This window comes from Cercospora beticola, chromosome 2 (assembly GCF_033473495.1).
Source record: "Cercospora beticola chromosome 2, complete sequence".
Classification (NCBI taxonomy): Eukaryota; Fungi; Ascomycota; class Dothideomycetes; order Mycosphaerellales; family Mycosphaerellaceae; genus Cercospora; species Cercospora beticola.
This window is the reverse complement of record NC_088936.1, coordinates 3,506,848-3,526,633: the sequence shown is the minus strand read 5'-3', so window position 1 is coordinate 3,526,633 and position 19,786 is coordinate 3,506,848. Positions and strand designations below refer to the sequence as shown.

Genomic DNA, 19,786 nt, shown 5'->3' with positions numbered 1-19,786 from the left:
CAGCCTCAACCAGCTGCCGCATGCGATGCATCGAATGCTATACTTCTCCCGCTCGCGTAGAAATACAAACGTAATTGTTGGCACGCGATCAACTTATGGCAGGGAACAACGATGGAGGGTGATGTAGCTCATGCAATACTGATCCTCCTGCTGACGACTGAGCAGCATGAGTCTGCATGACAGCGCAGAACGCCTCGACCCGATGGCTTCCAAATTGGGACCGTCGCGTGGCAATCCGCCCCAAACAAGAATTTGGATCAGGGCGCTACTGCAGATCCGCCACGAATATCCGAGAAGCAGACCTCACTAGCGCTTTACACACTCAAGCTGCGAAGCTGATTGCTCGAAAGGATCAAGCTATTCCTAGGTGCGGGATGTACGTTGTCGACGACTATGATCGATCTCACAACATCAGGAACCTATCCACACTATCGACAGACCCCAGGCTGCCGACGCGCATGCAATGACGGGCGATTCTTAACATTCTCGTCGGCAAGAAATTTCTCCTTCCTATGTCTCGACTCGAGCAAACTCTCGCGTGGCGTTCACTAGTCAATCACCCGCGAAGCTTCAATCCAATGCTCACGCCATGCAGGTCTGGATTGTGGTAGCCATGCTCGTAACGACATGCCATGATTCGTGAAAAGAGCTTCCGGCCTGCAGCTACGGCGAGGTCTCACGCGATGCGTTCGCCGCTATGGCTTCGTTATACTTCCGACCGACAGAATTTACGAGGTGCGAGAATAGGTGACGAAAAAGCCATGCTGGCTTTAGACTCTATTAAAGGTCGCATGCAGTCCATGTGCCGAGAAAGCATCTTCTTCGCATCTCAAAGCCATTGTTTCTCTTCCCGCCTACCAGAGATCATTGCTTCATACTTGCCAAGATGAAGTTCTCTGCGGCTTTCACACTCGCTCAGCTGGGCTTCGCCAGCGCTTACCTACCGATTGCGAGACGAGATGTCTCCCAGTCTGGCAATGCCAGTCCCCCTGCACGAAAGGACATCACGACGATGAGCTTCGATGAGTTCAGTCTCTTCGTTCTTGCTATGCAGCAGTGGCAGAGTTCGTCGACCAGCACCGTCGGAGGCTTCTATCAGGTCGCTGGAATTCATGGTGCTCCGCACACCTACTGGGACGGCAGTGCCTATCAAAATACCAATCAGGGTAACAAGAATGGAGGATACTGCTTTCACGGCACAAAAGATTTCTACTTGTAAGTGTAACCTTTCTTTCAAAGGGCTAGACTCGGCCACGAGTGTCCGGAGTGTTGATCAATGCTAACCTTCGCGGCATCAGATGGCACCGACCTTACCTTGCGCTCTTTGAGCAACAGATGCAAGCTACGGCAGTCAACATTTCGAACAATTGGGCCTCGTCAGGCAGAACAAAATTTCAAGGCATTGCGAATACACTGAAGTTTCCTTACTGGGATTGGGCACGAAACGGCGGGACAATCCCCAGCCGCATCTCCAGTTCATCGGTCTTGATCACGAACGCTGCTGGACAGAATGTGACAGTCGCTAACCCGCTGTTTTCACACACTCTTGTCAGCGGCGCGAACCTTGGCACGAATGTCTGCCCCGGTACCTCAGGATCTCGAACATGCCGCTCAAGCAACGCTCAGAGGGATATGCAGAATTCTGGTGCATCTCTTCAGAGACAAACTGCCTTGTTGCTCAATACTGCGAACGTCTGCTGGAACGTTTTCGCTACATACGACTCGAATGAGCGCAGAGCTTCTGGCTGCTCTTCATCATCAGTGAACAGCTTGGAAGGAATCCACAACACAATCCACAACAACATCTGCGGTACGATGTGCAATCTCGACACGGCAGCTTACGATCCCATCTTCTGGTTGCACCATGCCAACGTCGACCGCATCGGTGCTCTTTGGAACTACCTCAACCCCAACGTGAAGGTCACCAGCACACGTTCCAGCAGCGGCAATTTCGTGTTCAGCTCTGGCGTCAACAGAGATGCTAGCTTCACTTACATGCCCTTCCGAGCTTCTCAAGGCAACACTGACTGGTGGCTGCCCAGCCAGCTCTACGACGTTCGCACTTCAGGCTACACCTACCCAGAGATTGCAGACCGCCCCAGCGTTGCAACTCTTCAATCTCGCGTCAACAACCTTTACGGCAATGGTCGCACACAGCAGTCCGCCAGCACAAGCGGAAAGAGACACCGCATCCGGGCAAGCCTCGAAGAGCGTCAAGCCAGCGCACGACTCATCGATCCACCATCTCCTGCAGCCATCGCTCCTTTCCGATCAACTCTCATTTCTGCCAACGGCTCTTACTCTGAATACACCGCCGAGATCGACATTCGCAGATCCGTCGCCCCTGGTACTTCCTTCAACCTTCACCTTTTCTTCGGCGATATCGCCACTGGCCTCTCCAACTCCGACTACCTCGCTGCAGCAAACCGCGTAGGCGGCTTGTCTATCTCCCAAGCTGCATCGACCAACGGCGCGAACAGCGCAACAGGCATTGTCCCTCTCACCGACGCTCTCCTCAATACCCTCATTGCAGGCGGCATCAGAGATTTCCGACCCGGTACCGTTCGCAAATTCGTGCGAGCGAGAATGGTCTGGAGACTCGTCACATCCGATGGCCAGAACATCGGCGGTAGCGGCGCCAGAAGCAACGGACTGCAAATCCGAGTCCGACGATCGGTCGTCACGCCTGACAACGGTGCCCCTCGTGCGGTGCCTGTCGTCGAAGCTCCTGAGGCGATCACTGAAGAGCCAGTCGACAACACTCAAGCGCAGGCTCTGCCGGCTGGAGTTGCGGCGACATCTGCTCCTGCGGCGCCGGCAGAACCAGCAAGCACTGGTAGTGCGTAGTTTTGTAGCCAATGATTGGGCTCTTCTGTGGTCAGGCGTTCTCAAAAAAGCATGAATATCACGGCCTATAGCATTGTAATTCCAGTAGTTTACAGAATGGAATATTGTAATGGTTCTTGAACATCGTCAAAGTGTGCGCGCAGTGTCATGTTGCACGGCTATTGAACCGTTTGATTGTTCGAACTTATGTCGGAGACGGAAGACAACCATTGAATATAATGCACAACAGCTCAAGGTCTTCAATCATCGATTTTCATCATTGAAAGATGCTATACACTTCCACCATCTCATCTATCCATCATTACAGCTTCCGATCATATCTAGCCTCTCATTCATGCCTTCATATGTACAAAAAGTACAGGATATCTATACAAAATGTGCAGAAAATCGCACAACTCTCTTAACCAGCCTGGTAAAGACCAAGAGCGACGACATGTGGGTTAATCATCGACAAGTTGAATGGCGTAAGGTAAAGGTCGCTGTCGGTAAGAGCGATGAACATAGTGTCGTTGACAACACCCTGACCACCCTCGTAGACGGTGCCAGCTGGCTGGTAAGTGAAACCCTCGTTTGGTCCAGTGACGGTGATAGGAGTGTAAGTCAAGTTCAGCTGGTTGACCCAGGCGACGAATTGAGGTTCGCCGGCGGTGGTGTCGGTGACGTAGCTGTTGTTTGGTCCCACTGGCTGGCCTGGAGCATCCCACAAGAGGCGGACCTGCTTGCCTGGGAAGGAGAGAGGCTCGGAGCGGTTATGGGCGACTGCTGGGCCGCAGCCGTAGCCTGGGAACTCGGTGGAGTTGACGTGGATGCACGAATCCTTTTGGGCTGGGATAGTGGCGGGGCTAGAGGTGCGGTTGTCGACGCGCTCCCAGTCGGCGGTGTCGTTTGGTGAGACACGGTTGATGTTGGCCTGGTTCACGACGTGAAGGGCTGGGAAGTTTTGCCATGCGAGACGAGTGGTTCCCTCTGGGCAGCTGCTGATGTATGGAGCCAGGAAGGTCCATGCCCAAGATTGTGGAATACCGGTCTCGAACCAGACTGGCATTGGGTGCAGGCCGCTCATTTGGCGGAAGATCATCTGTTGGCGGGCCTCGGTGGCGATCGATTGAGCAAGCAGTTGGCCGACCTCGCGCGAGTCCAAGTGGTTGATGAAGCCCCAAACGCCGGATTCACCCCAGCGAGTAAGCTGCTGGTTGAAGTCCACAAACTCGCGAACGTTGGTGTAAGGGTAGTTGTAAGTGCATTGAGGTGCGGCAGTCTCTCCAAGCATGTTGCTAAGAAGAGTCGCGTGTCCCTGCTCTTGCTGGGCCATGAACTGCACCATAGAGATGTCCTCTGGGCCAAGGCCAGCAGCGGCCCAATCCTCCTCGGAGAAAGTGGCAACAGCGTTGTTGAAAGTGTCCAACTCGATCCACTCCTGGTACAAGCCCAGCATGATCGACTCGTAATCGAAGTCGCTCTCGACCATGTAGCGTGGTAGAGTGCCGTTGGTGCCGAGACCGCCAGCTGGAACGTAAGGAGCTGGCTGCGCCTCCTGCAGTTGGCCGTTCGTGTTGTAGTAGGTTGCGGTCGGATTTGGTGGGAGGGTACCGACGCTTGGAGAGAGCACGGTGTTGGTGACAGCTCCAGTTGTGGTGGCCTCGCCTTCGTATGGACCGTGGGTGGTGGTGCCAGTCACCCAGCGCGATCGCTGAGGACCACCCGCCAATGGACCATCTGTTGGAACAGCAGTCTCAACAGCAGGAATTTGCGAGTCTGGGCCGAACGATGTTGGGATGACAGTGATTGGAGTCACTTCATCGCTCACGTATGGAGCATCGGCATTGAGGTAGCCATCGACGTTTCCGTCTTGCTCGTCAGCAACGACATCTCCAGATGCGGCTGGGGCAGTTGCAGTCGCAGTCGCGGCGGAGGAGGCAGGATAGCCGCTGGCTTGAATATTTGTTAGCACGAGCGATTTCTCGACGCTGATAGTGTCTGCTTACCAGTCTGATCCTGTCCAAGGCCAATGCTGAGGTCCAGCAGCTGTGGAGCAGGAATGGCCGCAGCCACACCTGCAAGAGTGACGAGAGACCGGAGCATGTTGTCTTGGCCGATACTCAGCTGTATGTGAGAATGAGGAACCGATAAAGGAAGAGAGGCCTGCCTGATGTATTATACTCTACACGCGAGATTCATGCTTGGCCGCCGCGTACGGCAGATTCGCGTCATGCAAGAGAAATTATCGAACGATGCATATAAGTGAGATCATTGCGAGACCGGAGATTCAAAGATGATAGCGATCGAGTGAGATGCTGCATGCACGCCCGTGTGGCCATCGGGTCGGAAGGGTTTCCAGAGGCTCGCCTGCCGCTTGCCGTGATGATCGTGCCATGCCAGCCCGGTCATGTTGTCACAGTGAGGTGTTCGCGTCGACATATTGCGTGGAGTTGCCTCCGTGGCGTTGAGATCTATTGGATCACTCGAGATCATGCAGACTTGGGGTTTCTTCGGACTTGTCGTTGGCACATGCCGATTCGATATCATTATGCTCACGACTCTTCTTCCTCCAGTACCTGAATGGACTGCGATTTTGCCGCTGGGCATTCAAATGTTCGGATTTCGAGGATGTGTTGCGTGGTGATGCGATCATGACCTGCAGACCACTTAGCCGTCGAAGCAGGATTCTCTAGCGTGCATATGCTGTGGGCCCTCGGCGGTAGTTCCGTGCAACAGCGAGTACACTTCCGGAACAGGCAATCTGCGCCATGAACGGCAGTGTGCATTCATCAATCTCGCTGCGATCTTGCTCCAATCGCTCAGGCACGTCCCTTTGGAGCAATATGGTTGAGGTTTTCAGGTCGCTGTCGCCAACACAAGTGAAATGCTCCCAAGGTTTTAAGCCTGTATCATTACTCTTGCCGAATTGAAAGTCTTGTAAACATATGATGTCTAAATGACGCATCGAGCGAAGTCAGTCCTTACAACACAAATACTATGCGTTGCCGATGTAGACGTCTTGCGCGCGCAGAGAGGCGCCAGTGCTGATGGTGCACCATTCAACGATCTAAAGAGAAGACGGAAGTGATCACTGGTTATTTCCTGCAGCCCACTCACTCCATGGATGTGGTCCCCAGCCGATATGCATACGCCCTGTAAAAGCATCTCCACTGGGACCCAGCTGGAGCTGTCCGCCTCCGGAGGAAGAGAGGATTCCAGAGAAGCTCTGAGCTGTTGCTCGGAAATTCGTCCGGTATCAATATCATCATGTAGATGAGACAGAGGAACGTGAGAGGGCCAATTCTCGTCACCAGATGTTAGCCAATTGAAATGAGGCGACTAGGCCCATGTCTTGTGATTTGTGAGTGCGCGGCTTTGCAGTCTTGCGCCGAACTCTTCATCTTGCTGCTGCTCGCCTGCAGGCGACTCCTAACAGATGAAGTAGCAATTTTGGTTGCTTGTCGTCGCATTCATAGCCATAGCTTTGTGTGAATTTCTTGCTCCTGTTGTTGCGTTTGTTGTGAGTTGTGGAGTTGTAGGAGCAGCGTGGGCAAGGGGAAGTAACGAATGCGGAGTTGTCCAAGCGCCACCCGAAACTCAACACCTTCAAGCTTCACATGAAGTGAACACCACCACTACCATCTCATATCACGGCCTTAATCTTCACCATGGCCCGCCAAATGCGTCCCCTAAGCCGACGCCTTCAATTCATCCAGGCACGAGCGACCCAGCGCCTGCCAGACCGCACCTTCACCACCACTCCACCCCACCTCCAAGAAGACTCCAACGAACCCTCCACCTCTCTCGAATCCCTCAAAGAAATCGACACAATCGCCCTCTCCACCACAAAAAGCCACATAACCCACATCCTCTCCACAACCCAATCCCTCCAACACCTAACCTCCCAAATCCTCCCCCAGGCGCGCAGCATCCAACTCAACCCCCAAATCCCTCCTTACACCCCCTCCCTCTGGACCCTCCAACACCAAACCGCGCCACCCCGCCTGGCCCTCCTCCACGAACACGCCACACGCCTCCACCAAAACCTCACAGACCTCCAAACAACCCCCCACGCCATCGAATCCAACACAACCTCCCTCCAAAAATTCAAATCCGACCTCAACTCCCAAACCAAAGAAGATAAATGGAACGAATACATTAACCTCAAATACCTCGAAAAAGCTTCTTTACATCGTCAACAAACCAGAATCGACACTTTACAAGCCGAAGTGGATACCATGAGAGAGGAGAATTTGGGATTGGCGGCGAGGAGGGCGGCGAAAGCTGGTGCGAAAGGGAAAAAGGATATCGCACCGGTGAAGGCTTTTAAGCCGGCGTTTAGGAGGGCTTTGGCGGGGAGTGTGATGGAGAGGGATGACGGTGGTGGAGGTGGGATGAAGAGGCGGAAACAGAGTTTGGCGGAGACCGTGAAGAGTAATAGGGAACGAGGGAGAAGGGGACCACAGCAGGGGTGGGGAGCGACGGCGACGGAGAAGGCGGAGGTGGGAGCTATGGCTACTTCTGGGGCGAGGAAACCGAGTCCGTTTCAGAATCAAAAGGTTTTGAGGCCTGCTACTGCTAATGCGAAGGAGGTGGATGGGATCGAAGGAAAAACGAACGAGAACGATTCCAAGGCACCCAAACAGATTGACGACCTGCGAGCTTCGCTTGAAGCGAATTTGAAGCCTTGATGGAACTCCTGTATCTAACGCCAGTAACCAGTCTGATGAACCCAGACATCTGCACCACCTATCATTCGCTCATGTGCCAGCAACCCATCCGCTCAGGACCATCCTCAGTCTGCATTGCCCAGACTCTCCTAGACTGCACCTCCACCGATCGTACTCTGACTCGCCGTGCTAGGGTAAAAGAACGCAGCGAGAGCAATGATCACATATGCCGCGATCAACAAACTACCCTCGAGGTAATTACTCCTTCCGTCCAGCACCAGGAAATTGACCACGAATGCTGTGACAAAGAGACTGATAGTCTCAAAGAGGTTGAAGTAAAGACTCATACTGGTGTTGAGGATCCAGCCGAGCAGGACGACGATGGGAGTGACGAAGAGGGCGATCTGAATCGAAGATCCAACAGCAATACCGATTGCCAGGTCCATCTTGTTCTTGGCTGCGACAGTGACAGCTGTAACGTGCTCGGCTGCGTTTCCGACTATTGGGAGGATGATGAGACCAATGAAGGCCTCGCTCACAGGGCTGTCGTCGATCATGTGTGGAATGGCGTCGACCATGAATTCGGCGCAGGCTGCGACCAGTGCGATAGTGAAGAGGAGGAGGACAACAGCAGCAGTAGTGGACATGTTCTCCTCCCCTCCCTCTTCAGTAGAGTCGGTCGCGGAAGGCACGCCAGCGCCCGCAGCGCGATGCTGATATGGTGGCAGTGGGCCACTGAGGCTGACGGGTCGAGAGTTGGAGCCAGAATGGCCAAGTCGATCTGGGAGAGAGCTGGTACGGCGCAGAGTGCCTGAGCCGCTGGTCGACAGTCGCTTTGGGTTCGGACGCGGCGAATAGCTGCGAGCTGGGTTCGTTTGCTGACTGGAGAAGACGGTGTTGGACAGATAGCTGGTCAGACCCGGTCGGAGAGCAGGTGCACGCATATTAAACGGCAGCTTGCTGGGAGTAGAGTTCTGGGCCTCGACTTCATGCGTCTGCACATTCTCGGCGAATGCGACCTTGGGTTGAGAAGTAGTCTCCGGAACAAAAGCGCTGTTTGACTCCGCTGCAGCCTGGTTAGCGGCATCTTCTTGCTTTTGGCGGCGGCGCCTCTCCTTCTCCCTCTTACGGGATTTCTTCGTCTTGCGAGATTTGGTTGCTTCTGCCGACTTGGAGGAGCTCTCATTGCTATTGTGACGCTCGGCCCAGTCGAAAGTTCGCGGGTGTCCGTCCTCGTTGTCGCCTTCATCGCCACTAGCAATCGCAGCAAGCGTAGGACGGCGCGGCTCAGGGTCTCTGACATGCTCTACTGCCGGCAGCCTCTCCTGTGAAGGCGAGCTGATGACTGAAGGCAAGTTGGAATTGGTTGCAGTCGTGCTGGTACTGGCACTTGACTTTCTGCGCTTGCGATTCTTAAACATGCGCTTCACACGTCTCGAAGTCGTAACCACAGATCCAGAATCGTCGGTGTCAGAATCTGAAGAGCTCGACGAACTTGAGCTGCTCGATGAAGATGAGGAGTTCATGAGGTCGTGTAGCACACCAGGATGCGACTCTTCGTCGACAATGTGCTGTGGAGTGCTCTCATACATGTAGGCATGAGACTTGAGCTGGAACAGCAAGTACAGGACGTAGATCAGGAGCAGAATCACACTTGTGCCACGGCTGACTTTGAGAACACTGCGATCTGCTTCGTCCTTGGCCTCATCTCTGAAAGATGCGTGGAATGCGGTCTGCAATGTATTAGCGTGTGCGGGATGTAGAAAATCGACTGGCTTACGGGTAGCAAAAGACTCATAACGCTCAAACTCAACAGGCAAGCGCTCATTTGCGTAACAGTGCTGTTATAGACCTGCTCTTGGTATCGAAGACCACCAAATAAGAAAGCCATGCCGAGAATGAGAAGCAAATTGGCCAGGATGGAGCCCAGTAGGGAAGCCTGCACGATTCGTATCTCATCCTTGACCAGAGCAATGATGAAAATGATCAGTTCGACAGCGTTGCCGAAGGATACGTTGAGCAATGCTCCCAGTGTGTCGCCCAATCGAGTGGCCACACTCTCGGTGGCAAGAGCAAGCATGCCCGCAAGTGGTACGATGGCGACGGCATTGATGGCGAAGATGACTGTAGCATTCAGACCGGCTGCCTCGGCGGCGATACCTGCTGGTACTGCGAAGAGCAAGACGTTGATCCAGCTGTGGCAGATAGCATTCTTGAAATGCATGACAAAGCGCCGGGAGCCAGCTTTCATGCGGGCAATAGTCATGGGTTGTCGCTTCTTCTTCTCATTTTGATCATCTGTTATGGTGGTATTTCCATCGCGCGGAGCCTCGGACTTGAGTGCTGCTGGAGGAGGAGCGGTTCGGGAGATCGAGTCGGTCGCTGCGTCGTTGTGCGCGGCCTTCTCAGCGTGACTGCTACTTCCTCCCACTCTTCCTCCGCCTCCATCGTCCTTGGCTCCGTCGACATTATGTTGCCCAAAGTAGTCATCATTTTCATGTATGGCAGGAGGATTTGACGAGGCTCCTCCGCCAGGCGTCGAATTGCTTAGCCCGCCAGCTTCGAAGGTCTTGGTGCCCTTGGCTGGATTGGCGTTGTTGACAGTGGGTCCAAGGCTGGTGTTGCTGTCGATGCGCGAGAGGGTTCGTTCCGAGGCGGTTCTGAGTGCCTGGACTCGGTATCGATCTTTGATAAGAGTGAGCAGCGGGTTTCCCATTCGCGTGTGCAGCCTCAGTCCAGGAACTGAAGGAGTGTTGAAGGAAGGAAGACGGGAATGGTGGGCAGGGGGAGTTGGGTGTATTTGAGAGCCGCGCACAGCCACAGCCGCGATTGCGTGGGACGGGGATTAGATAGGGCGAGTCGGGAACACACGTACACATTGGAGAATCTTCGGTTCCTTTCCACTGGATCCGCGACGCGACGAGAGGGAGAGTTGTGGAGCGTGGGTGAATTCGACGGCGCTCAGGCGAGCGTGTGCCCGGCCGAGTGCGAATGGGCGAGGAGTTATTGTAGCAGAAATGCAATATCCAGCGCGTCCAGCAACGCCGACGATCTTCAACGCCACACCGATGCGACGTCTGCCTCCAGGGTCGGGCTCCACTCCCGCGACGGCCGATCAGGCTTCCAAGGCAGCCTCCGGTACGCAATTGCACAGCACACGGCCACGATGACCCTGCTGTACCTGCTGCTGTCCTGCCAGCCCGCGATCATCACTTCGCGCCTCTGCCACTCAAGCAAATGACAAGCCGACACTTGGCTCGAGGTTAAGCACCATGATTGCACCCAACGTCATGCCGAACACATCACCGACATCCGGCGGCCATCTTGCAGGCACTAGCTGCTGATCACGCAGCCTCACTCCGCACCTTCAGCACTGAAACTCCGCCTCTGGGATGGAGGTAAAGAGCGGAACCTCAGCAGCCGAACGAGAAGCTTCCAAATTCAGCTGTATGGATGTGGTTGTGGCTGTTCACCGTCCTCCGCTTTGGTAACTTCGCTCTACGACTGCAATACCATGGGAATGTCAACTGTGTCAACAAGTGTCAAGAAGTTGTCCGTGCGCTTCCTGCCCTTTTCGCTCAAGAATTTCTAGAATTCTTCCATATATGGCAGAATCTGAGCTGAAGAGCCTAATAGAGCGCAATAGTCTATGGATCACTAGTCTAAAATTGGACCTTCCCATCGTTGAGAAACTCTCCCCGCATATGCGACGGCGCATGGAGGCACAGCAGCACCTCCAGCCATGTACAGCCATACTCCGGACGAAAGCATCTGCTAGCCTTTCTCCGAGGAACTTCAAGACATTGACCGGGTGTGTACCCCTCCATTGCAACATAAAGCAGAGACTACTATCCCCCGTGATCCAACGATCAATTTCACCACCAATATACCCAACTCCCGTTCAAGCAGGCGTCGGCCTCGCTGTAGCCGTGGCCGGCACATATGCCACATACGACGTACTCCAGTAATTATTGTTCTGGTTATAATACTCCGAGTTGAAAGAGTACGTATACATGAGTGTGCCATAACCCCTACTGCAATAACTCGCAGTCATCGTGGAAGTAGAGGAGCTGTAACTCGACGTGTACCAGTTGGCGTATAAGCACGGCCACGTAGAACCCGCAGTAGTGATGGGAGTGCATTGTCGATAGCACGCTGATGCGTCTGTCGCAGGCGTGACGGCTGGAGTCCCGATACCGACAAGGTACGTGGATGTAGCCCCGTTGGCCAGGTTGGTCGAAGTGGAAGTTGTGCGAATGTAGGCGTAGAAGATTCTGTTGCAAAGAGGCTGGTAGCTGCTGGTGGTTCCTGGCGCGACAATGGCGGTGACCAGCGGTGTCGGACAAATAGATTCGTAGCCATGATCCACGTATTCGGTCGTTGTGGATGTGATGGTAGAGGCGGGCAAGGTCGTAGTTCGCACTGCAGTCGAAGTTGGCGGTTGCGCGCAAGTTCCGTCTGCTTCATACCAAAAGTACTGAGAGCAAATGGCATAGTTGGAATCGCTTGGGTATGTAGGAATACGAGCTTGCGAGACAGGTACGCTGAACCGATAGCAATCATATACCCCTTGTCTCTGGCTTCCGTATTGGAATGACACACATCCTGTGGTGGAAGCACAACTTGCCTGGCACTGTTCGCGCGTGATGCCAGAAAGTCCAGCGAATGTCGACTGGCGACCACATCCAGCTAGTGGACATGTCGTAGGCAGCAGAGATGGCGCACTTTGAGTCGTGGTCACTGCAGGAAGTGTTGTGGTGTCTCTGGGCAGAGTCGAGGTTACCGTTTCCGTGACAGCTGGTGGCGTCACGACTCGCGTTGCCGTGACAGTTGATGGCTCAAGGGTCATCGTCAAGAGACTCGTCTCTGCGAACGGCGTATATGTCTCTCGTGGCAGTGTCAAAGGATACGTCTCGGTCGCCGTAAGCTGAAGCGTGGCAATCTCGGTTGTTGTATGGGTGCTTGCCAATGGGAACGAGAGCGAAGTCTCTGTTACTATAGCAGTCGTAGTGGCAGTGACTGTCTCGATGACGATTGATGGCGCTTGACTTAGTGTGGTAGTCTGTTGAACAGTGGTGACCTCCGTGGTCGTCGAAGTGCTTGCGTTCAGACTGACTATCGAAAGACTGAAGGCTGTTTCCGTCACGAGTGCCAGCGAAGTAGCAGTCACCGTCTCATACACCACACTTTGAGGCTGGCTTAATGTCGTAGTCTCTCGCACAGTGGTGTATTCTGTTGTCGTTGATGTGCTAGCTTTTTGAACTGAAAGGGACAGAGTGTAAGCAGTGACCGTATCTCGAGCTGTCGTAATAGCGGTCACTGTCTCGTAGACCAGAGACGAACCATCTTGAGTCTCCGTCACTGCATCTCTGGTCTGTGTGACATATTGCGTTACAGTCTGGGTCGCAGGCGCAGGCTGCGAACTAGTGGCGACAGAAATGTCGTCCAGAGCGATGTATGCTGGTCCTGAACACTGGACACTGAACGTCGCTAGAGCATTCGCGTTCGCGCCAGGTGCCGTCCACTGGTAAGAGTACAAGGCGTAGCTTGAGGTCAAATCGAAGGCTTGACTGCAGGTGCTTCCGGCACAGATGGAGAGGAAACACTCTGGTGCCGCATCTCCGTTCTGCGCTTCCGAAGCATATGCGTTGAGTGTGTAGGTCTTGCCCGCTACAGCAGAGAACAGCTGCGTGACATTGTAGGCTTGTGGCTGACTAGTTTGTCGCTTGACAGCAGTTGCTCCGGTGGAGCCAAAAGTGATGAGACTGAGAGAAGTTAGTGCTGTTTTTCTTCGATCTCCTTCTGTATTGTTGGCACTTACAGGTAGTTGTCTCCCCTGTATGGCTGCAATGGCCCAGCTGTAACAACCTCTGCAGAAACTTGAGGCCCAGACGCTGAAGTCTGATAGGCTGCAGAATCAGCATCGAAGTTGATAGTCTGATTCGCAGGCAACTGTGGGCTGTCTGTAGGCTGTTGAATGATGGTGATTGTCGACGCCGGCAGCGCTGTAGTGATTGTTTGATCACTGCCATTCAGCGTAACTGTCGATATCGAGACAGATCCGTAGACGGTAGAAGTCGTAGTTGTAGCATTGCTGCAGAACGAAGGCGTGGCTGCCAGGCTCGTCGACCCCAGATTCGTGACCACGTATGTCGACGACGCGCTAGTATAGACGAACACACTTCGTCTTAGACATGAGTTGGAAGCATCTGCGCTAATGCCGTATGCGGGAACGAGCGATTGCGCCTGAGCGCCGCTTAGCAGCGCAGCAAGCACAAAGTGCAGCATCTTGTTGGAGATCAGAGGGCAGCCGTATGCCTCAAGTTCCACGAGCGACCGGACATTTTGTCTCTTCGACGCGTGAAATACCACACAGATCAAGGCATTCGGCAATGAATCCTTTGCATCGGCCCGTAGCCCGGCATGTCTCACATATTGAGCATTGTGCTGTCAGGATGCCTCTTTCGGCAATCAGCGCGAGAAATGGGGACATACTTGCAGCATTGGAATCTGCCAAGGATGATCGAAGAATGTTTGGCGCATCGCGTGCGATGCACATGTGCTTCGAGAATGAATAATTCGAGCGTGTTATTTCGCAGTATCATTGGCACTGCCAATGATCCTGGATCCACTCAGAAATCACATCTGTAAGGGTCTTGCCATCAACAGCACGACTCGAATCTTTCGGTTCGCGCTTTTCGCCCAGGTATCTCAAAGCAAGCAGTACAAAGTTCTCAATGAATTCGTTGTACAGCAAGTCCACAGTGTCAGGATCAGTAGTGGTAGCCGGAAAGCTGACGTTCGAGCCGATCACATTGGGCACATTGTAGAAGTTGATGCGCTGATGAATCGTATCGTCGCCATCCGTTCCTGCGTCGTCTTTGGTCGTATATCCTGGCACCTGGGGCGCGTCGCCGTCGCCACTGCCGAAAGGCGTCTGACTTTGAGCGCCCAACAAAGGCTGAAGTCTTGACGGCGACTCATCAGCAGATAACAAGCTATCAGCTCGGACTGGGTGATGTGGAACCAGCTCCTTCAACGTGCTCTTGTCCTCTCCTGCCATGGCAATCATGTCTGCGTGGAGGATTGGCCCCTGGTCGTTCAGAGTTTGCAAGACTTTGTTGGCGGCTTTAAAAGGGACGTCCTTTAGCACTCTGAATCCACTGGTGAAAGGCGAGACGAGGAAGGTGGAGTCGATCGTGAATGGGCCCTTGAAGATGTCAAAACGTAGAGCACCACTGTTCGTGATAGCAATAGTAGGCTGCTTGATGCTTCTGAGCGCATCTGGAAGCACCTGCGTCTCCAACAATGTCAAAAGACTGTTGTTCGATGGATATGGCACTCGACTGAGCCAGTAATCTTGTGGTGCACAACCAAAAGTGTGATCGAGCTTGAGTTCTTTCCTAGCTTCTGTGATGGCTTTCGACACGTTCCTGCCGAGTTCTGTGCCAAAGGTGGTCTCGTTTGTGCCCGAATGATGATGCATCGAGAACAAGTTGTTGTCAATGTATAATCTCCTGTACTCCACCGATTTACTGGCAGTCGGGACATCCCTCTTGCCGGTGCTCAGACCATCGATGGAAAGGAAGCCCAGAGTCTCCATGTAGCGACCGCTTTCCAACCCCCACGCCTTCTTCTCAAATTTGCGGTAGTCACGGATATGCGTGTGTCCGCCGAAAAACACGATCGGAGTGTCCCAATTCTCCTGTCGGATCGCTTTGTACACAGCCTCAAATTCGGGAGTATCTCTGACAGGCACATGTCCGATCACCAGAAATAAGTCCACCTCTTTGTCGGCGATGGCGTCCTTGAACCACTGTTCCTTGATCGTGTCCTGAACCGGCTTCACAATTGTATTGTTCGCATTACCCTTGAAATTGAAGAGATAGCCGAATGCCACTATCCGAATACCCTGGTTCTTGGTGACGAACTTCTTGAACCTCCTCGCGAGAGGTACTTGCTCCCCAGTCTTCGGGCTGATAATGTCGAGATTGCTCGCTAGATACGCATCGTTGAATGCTGGTACGACATTGTTGAATTCGTTGATGCTGGTGTTCTGCTTGTACAGCTCGTGGTTGCCCACGCTCATAACGTCTATGCTCTGGTGCTTGATCACGTCTAATGTGTACTTGCCCTTGGGGTCGCTGGCATCGTACAGCCCGTTGCCCTCTACTCGATCGCCCGTATCGATGAGGAGCAGATCGCTGCCATCGTCATCAGCTCTCTTGCGCAGGTGGTGGGCGAAAGAGATATAGTCGCCCCAGTCTGCCGAGTACTGCGCTTCCTGCAGATGCCCGCCGTGCCAGCCGTGGGTGTCGGTGGTGTGCAGGAAGTTGAGCTGGCCCCACGGGAGCTCTCGGAGGGGTGCGGCGATGGGAGCTGGGGCGGAGGGCTGTTCACCAGCAGCGAGATGAAGAACAGTCAGCAGCAAAGGTATACGTGAGAAAGCCATCTTGACGAGGCGTATCTAGATGGAAGCTGCAAGAGTTGTGCGACGAGGAGCACGTCGAGAGCTCTCCCGTCAACGCGTGCCCGCTCGAGCATCACGCGTCATGCTGTTTCAGCTCTGCTTGCCGTGAGCTGCGCCTTGCACATCCATCACACTCATCAGTTTGATAAGCATACAATCGCGGTTCAGCTGTATGAGCATTCTTTGATGAGATGGCTCCGATAGACGAGGCACAGCACTGTGTTGCGCGATCACACGATGGACGACATCGGCCAAACAGCCCACCAGCCCACTTGATACGATTCCTTCCATGACTACTAATAAAATCTGCTCATAGTCCACAGCTTAGTTCTCCTTCATAGCAACACACGCATACAGCATCATGTCCAAAGTTATCCTCCTCACAGGCGCCTCTCGAGGCATTGGCCTCTCCATCGCCCACTTCCTCCTCCAGCAGTCCCACAAGCTCACGCTTGTTGCCCGCTCCGAACCCGCCCTCCGTGAGCTCGAGAAGCAGTACCCAAACCAAACTGCCATCCTGCCAGGCGACTTCTCCGACCTCTCACTGGGACAAAAAGCTGTAGACCTCACGATCAAGCAATTCGGAAAGCTCGATGGCGTGATTGTCAACCATGGAGTCCTTGATCCCGTTGCGAAGGTTGCCGACGCCAAGGCAGAAGAATGGAGGGACGGTTTCACCATCAACTTCTTCTCAGCTGTTGCCATTGCGAAAGCTGCCATTCCGCATCTGAGAGAAAGCAAGGGAACGATAGTCTTCACCAGCTCTGGAGCTGCGACGACTAGCTACCAGACTTGGGGAGCTTACGGATCTAGCAAGGCCGCGATGAACCATCTCGCGGCCTCTATTGCGAACGAAGAGGAGGATATCACATCGATCTCTGTAAGACCTGGCGTGGTGGATACAGAGATGCAGAGAGATATCAGAGAAAAGCATAACACGGTCATGACTGCCACAGACCGTGCCATGTTCAAGGGCTTCAAAGAGGAGGGCAAGCTGTTGAAGCCCGAGCAACCTGGCAATGTTATTGCAAGGCTGGTCTTGGATGCACCAAAGGATTTGACCGGAAAGTTCGTGACTTGGAATGGACCAGAGCTCAAAGCGTTTCAGGACTAGACAGCATGCTTGATATACGATGCTACGATAGACTAGATATGAGGCACAGTGGGCAGCGACTTGACTGTCCCGCAGCCGAGTTCGACGCAAGTGCAAGTCCGCTCAATTGGTTCGCAACGCGGGCATTACTTTCGAATACAAATTACTGAACTTCGTTCAGGTCAGCAAGATGGTCTTGTAATAATGTCATGCATTGCCAGTAAGATATGGTAGCTCATTCGAAAGATGAAAAGTAATACATTTTGATCAACATGAGGCCGAAGCCGTCAGGTTTAGCATGGAATGTTTGGTGTAATCATTGCAAAGCAGCAATAGAAGAGTGTACTCACCAGTGCAGCGAATGTATTTCGGCACGGAGCCCTACTCTACGTGATTGAACACCTACCTTCAGAACTGTCAGCATTCTGTTCACCTCTGGATTGAACAATGGTGAAGGTGAAGTTGGAGTATCAGGTAATCGAACCATGTTTATTCCGTCATGATAGATCGGTATTTGATAGTACATATGTTGCTCATCATGGTAGTTGTGCTGATTGTTCAGGGACTTTTGCTCACCTATGTCAAAGAAGCTGGCGGTCGGGTGTGTTGCTCAACATGCTCTTCCTCGTACCCGCCAGCTCATTCTAACCTCGAGGTCGCGATACCGGTACCATCGTCGACGATGGAGACTACAAGACACATGTCAGCAGAAGCTCGGGAAGCTTTGTAGATATGCAAATGTGAAATGGTTTTTTCTTCAGCCAGAGCTTTGGCGGCTCGGTCAATCACCACAGAAACTCTCAATAGGAGCTCGTTGGTATGATAGGGGCGACAACTGCTCATCATCGAAAAGAGAAGCTGGAACTAGGGGTGTGACTGACCTGTGGTGGTGCGCGCGACTGGCGACAATAATGAAGCTCGAGGTGGATGTGGTGAAGAAGTGCAGGTCAAGAAAGTTTCCGGCGAAAGAAAGAGCGACGCGCCAAGCAAATGCACGAGCTTCCGCCCGCAAGCGGGACCGATGTGCTGGTTGCGCCAACTTGGATCACGTCTCGAGTATAAAGCGAGCTGCGACAGTCGCAAGTCATCCCACAACGCGACAGTCAACTCGAGAATGGTTTAAGGCTCGTCGCGAACACATCAGGATCACCACAAACCACCTGAAACCATGTCAGACAAGGAGTTCGGAGGTGCATCTCATAATCACAACACACATCCACATCCCTTGCTAACACTCGCTGCAGGCAACGATGACCTCTCCCTCCCCAAGGCCACAGTCCAAAAGATCATCAACGAGGTCCTGGCGACCAACCCTTCCCTGAACGATGGCACTGGCAGCATGTCATTCGCCAAAGAAACGCGCGACGTACTGATCGAGTGCTGTGTCGAATTCATCACCATGCTGTCATCCGAAGCCAACGAGATTGCCGAAAAGGACGCGAAAAAGACTATCGCTGGCGAACACATCTTCAAAGCCCTCGAGGAGCTGGATTTTGGCGACTATGTGCCCGAGCTCAGCCGCGTGGCTGAAGGGTTCAAGGCTGAGAGCGCGCGGCGCGAGAGGAAGCAGACCAAGATCGAGCAGAGCGGCATGAGCCCCGAAGAGTTGATGCGAATGCAGGAAGAGTTGTTCAAGAGCGCCGGGGACAAGTATACTGGTGCGCCTGAGGGCTAGAAGGCCGCAGTGTGAACAGCACCACAAATTACACAACATGCTGGTTGGGGATGCTGAAAGGTTCAATAAAATGCCATGATCCCATAGGCTGAACCGTTGCAAGAGACGCGCGCAGAACATGAATAGCAGGATTTGCAAACCGCTGTGCATTCAGTATTGTCTGGAGAAGGATTGCGCCTGGAGCGAGCCATGGCTCACTACCGAGTTGCCTGGTACTTCTCGACCGGACTCGACTGCGTGTTATTCACACCGTTTCGATCTGAATGCCAGCAAGGCCCGTCATCGGCACTCAGTCAGGACACGAAGCATATGTTTACCAAAAGAGGCGCAGATCCAGCAGCTGCGCAGGGAAGAAATGACGGATGCATTTCGGAGCGAGCACAAGTCCACATTTTATAAAGGCGCTGGAAGCTCAGTCATGCATTCGGAAACAGTCTAGCATGAGGGAAGAGGTATGTTGCTGTAGGACAGCGAAATGCCACGAGTCTGCGGCTACACGAATGGTGGGGCAATAGCTGAGCAGAATGCATTTCGTTGCCGCGCCAATAGTCTGCGGACGGGAGATCATCTTTCGCGATTTTCGAGCTTTCGCATTGCTTCTGAACCCACAGAATCTACAAGGCGTGCTGCTCGACGAATTTGCAGATATATCCTTCCAGCAAGAACAGCTTTGAGGCACGTCCTATCTCAATGGTCATGACCCTCCCAAAGACGGTTTCATTTTTCACCCACTCTAAGCAGAGGCAGATTCTCCGCGATTATGGACACGGACGGCATTGACGATATGGCCATGCCTTCGAGAGTTCGTCACTGTGTCAGGTGTCCCGAGGGACTAGCGGGGAGCCCATGTTCCAACGCGGAGCGTAACTGTCGATCTTTGTGGAGAGCTTCACAAGTCCACTAGTTAATCTTCCGCCAATGGAAGTTGCAACCTCATTTCGAATGACCTATCCTCCACTGTTTTGTAGCCGTATCGAGCCCGCAAGCTTCGGAGTATTCCAGACTTGCACGGCTTGTGGAGCGCTCACGATGCTATTAACCGGACACGATCT

At 53.3% G+C, this 19,786-nt stretch overlaps 8 protein-coding genes across 8 annotated transcripts; 4 read left to right on the top strand and 4 right to left on the bottom strand.

Annotated features, from left to right (window-relative positions):
- Positions 1–886: 886 nt before the first annotated feature.
- On the top strand, positions 887–2,847 carry RHO25_003297 (uncharacterized protein; the record flags this gene model as incomplete). The annotated part of the gene is made up of 2 exons (XM_023598803.2): positions 887–1,215; positions 1,299–2,847. The coding sequence occupies 2 exons, from the start codon at positions 887–889 to the stop codon at positions 2,845–2,847; spliced, it is 1,878 nt and encodes a 625-aa protein (XP_023456017.1).
- Positions 2,848–3,247: 400 nt separating this feature from the next.
- On the bottom strand, positions 3,248–4,929 carry RHO25_003296 (uncharacterized protein; the record flags this gene model as incomplete). The annotated part of the gene is made up of 2 exons (XM_023598802.2): positions 3,248–4,779; positions 4,833–4,929. The coding sequence occupies 2 exons, from the start codon at positions 4,927–4,929 to the stop codon at positions 3,248–3,250; spliced, it is 1,629 nt and encodes a 542-aa protein (XP_023455244.1).
- Positions 4,930–6,494: 1,565 nt separating this feature from the next.
- On the top strand, positions 6,495–7,517 carry RHO25_003295 (uncharacterized protein; the record flags this gene model as incomplete). The annotated part of the gene is made up of 1 exon (XM_023598801.2): positions 6,495–7,517. One exon carries the CDS (start codon positions 6,495–6,497, stop codon positions 7,515–7,517), a length of 1,023 nt encoding a protein of 340 aa, XP_023455245.1.
- A 128-nt stretch (positions 7,518–7,645) lies between these two features.
- On the bottom strand, positions 7,646–10,375 carry RHO25_003294 (uncharacterized protein; the record flags this gene model as incomplete). The annotated part of the gene is made up of 3 exons (XM_023598800.2): positions 7,646–9,229; positions 9,277–10,181; positions 10,372–10,375. 3 exons carry the CDS (start codon positions 10,373–10,375, stop codon positions 7,646–7,648), a joined length of 2,493 nt encoding a protein of 830 aa, XP_023455243.2.
- A 1,022-nt stretch (positions 10,376–11,397) lies between these two features.
- On the bottom strand, positions 11,398–13,784 carry RHO25_003293 (uncharacterized protein; the record flags this gene model as incomplete). Its single annotated transcript, XM_023598799.2, has 2 exons — positions 11,398–13,261; positions 13,318–13,784. 2 exons carry the CDS (start codon positions 13,782–13,784, stop codon positions 11,398–11,400), a joined length of 2,331 nt encoding a protein of 776 aa, XP_023456246.1.
- A 313-nt stretch (positions 13,785–14,097) lies between these two features.
- On the bottom strand, positions 14,098–15,948 carry RHO25_003292 (uncharacterized protein; the record flags this gene model as incomplete). Its single annotated transcript, XM_023598798.2, has 1 exon — positions 14,098–15,948. The coding sequence occupies one exon, from the start codon at positions 15,946–15,948 to the stop codon at positions 14,098–14,100; it is 1,851 nt and encodes a 616-aa protein (XP_023455241.1).
- Positions 15,949–16,327: 379 nt separating this feature from the next.
- RHO25_003291 (uncharacterized protein) lies at positions 16,328–17,080 on the top strand (the record flags this gene model as incomplete). The annotated part of the gene is made up of 1 exon (XM_023598797.2): positions 16,328–17,080. One exon carries the CDS (start codon positions 16,328–16,330, stop codon positions 17,078–17,080), a length of 753 nt encoding a protein of 250 aa, XP_023455242.1.
- Positions 17,081–18,227: 1,147 nt separating this feature from the next.
- Positions 18,228–18,734, top strand: RHO25_003290 (uncharacterized protein; the record flags this gene model as incomplete). Its single annotated transcript, XM_023598796.2, has 2 exons — positions 18,228–18,249; positions 18,304–18,734. 2 exons carry the CDS (start codon positions 18,228–18,230, stop codon positions 18,732–18,734), a joined length of 453 nt encoding a protein of 150 aa, XP_023455239.1.
- Between the last annotated feature and the right edge of the window lie 1,052 nt (positions 18,735–19,786).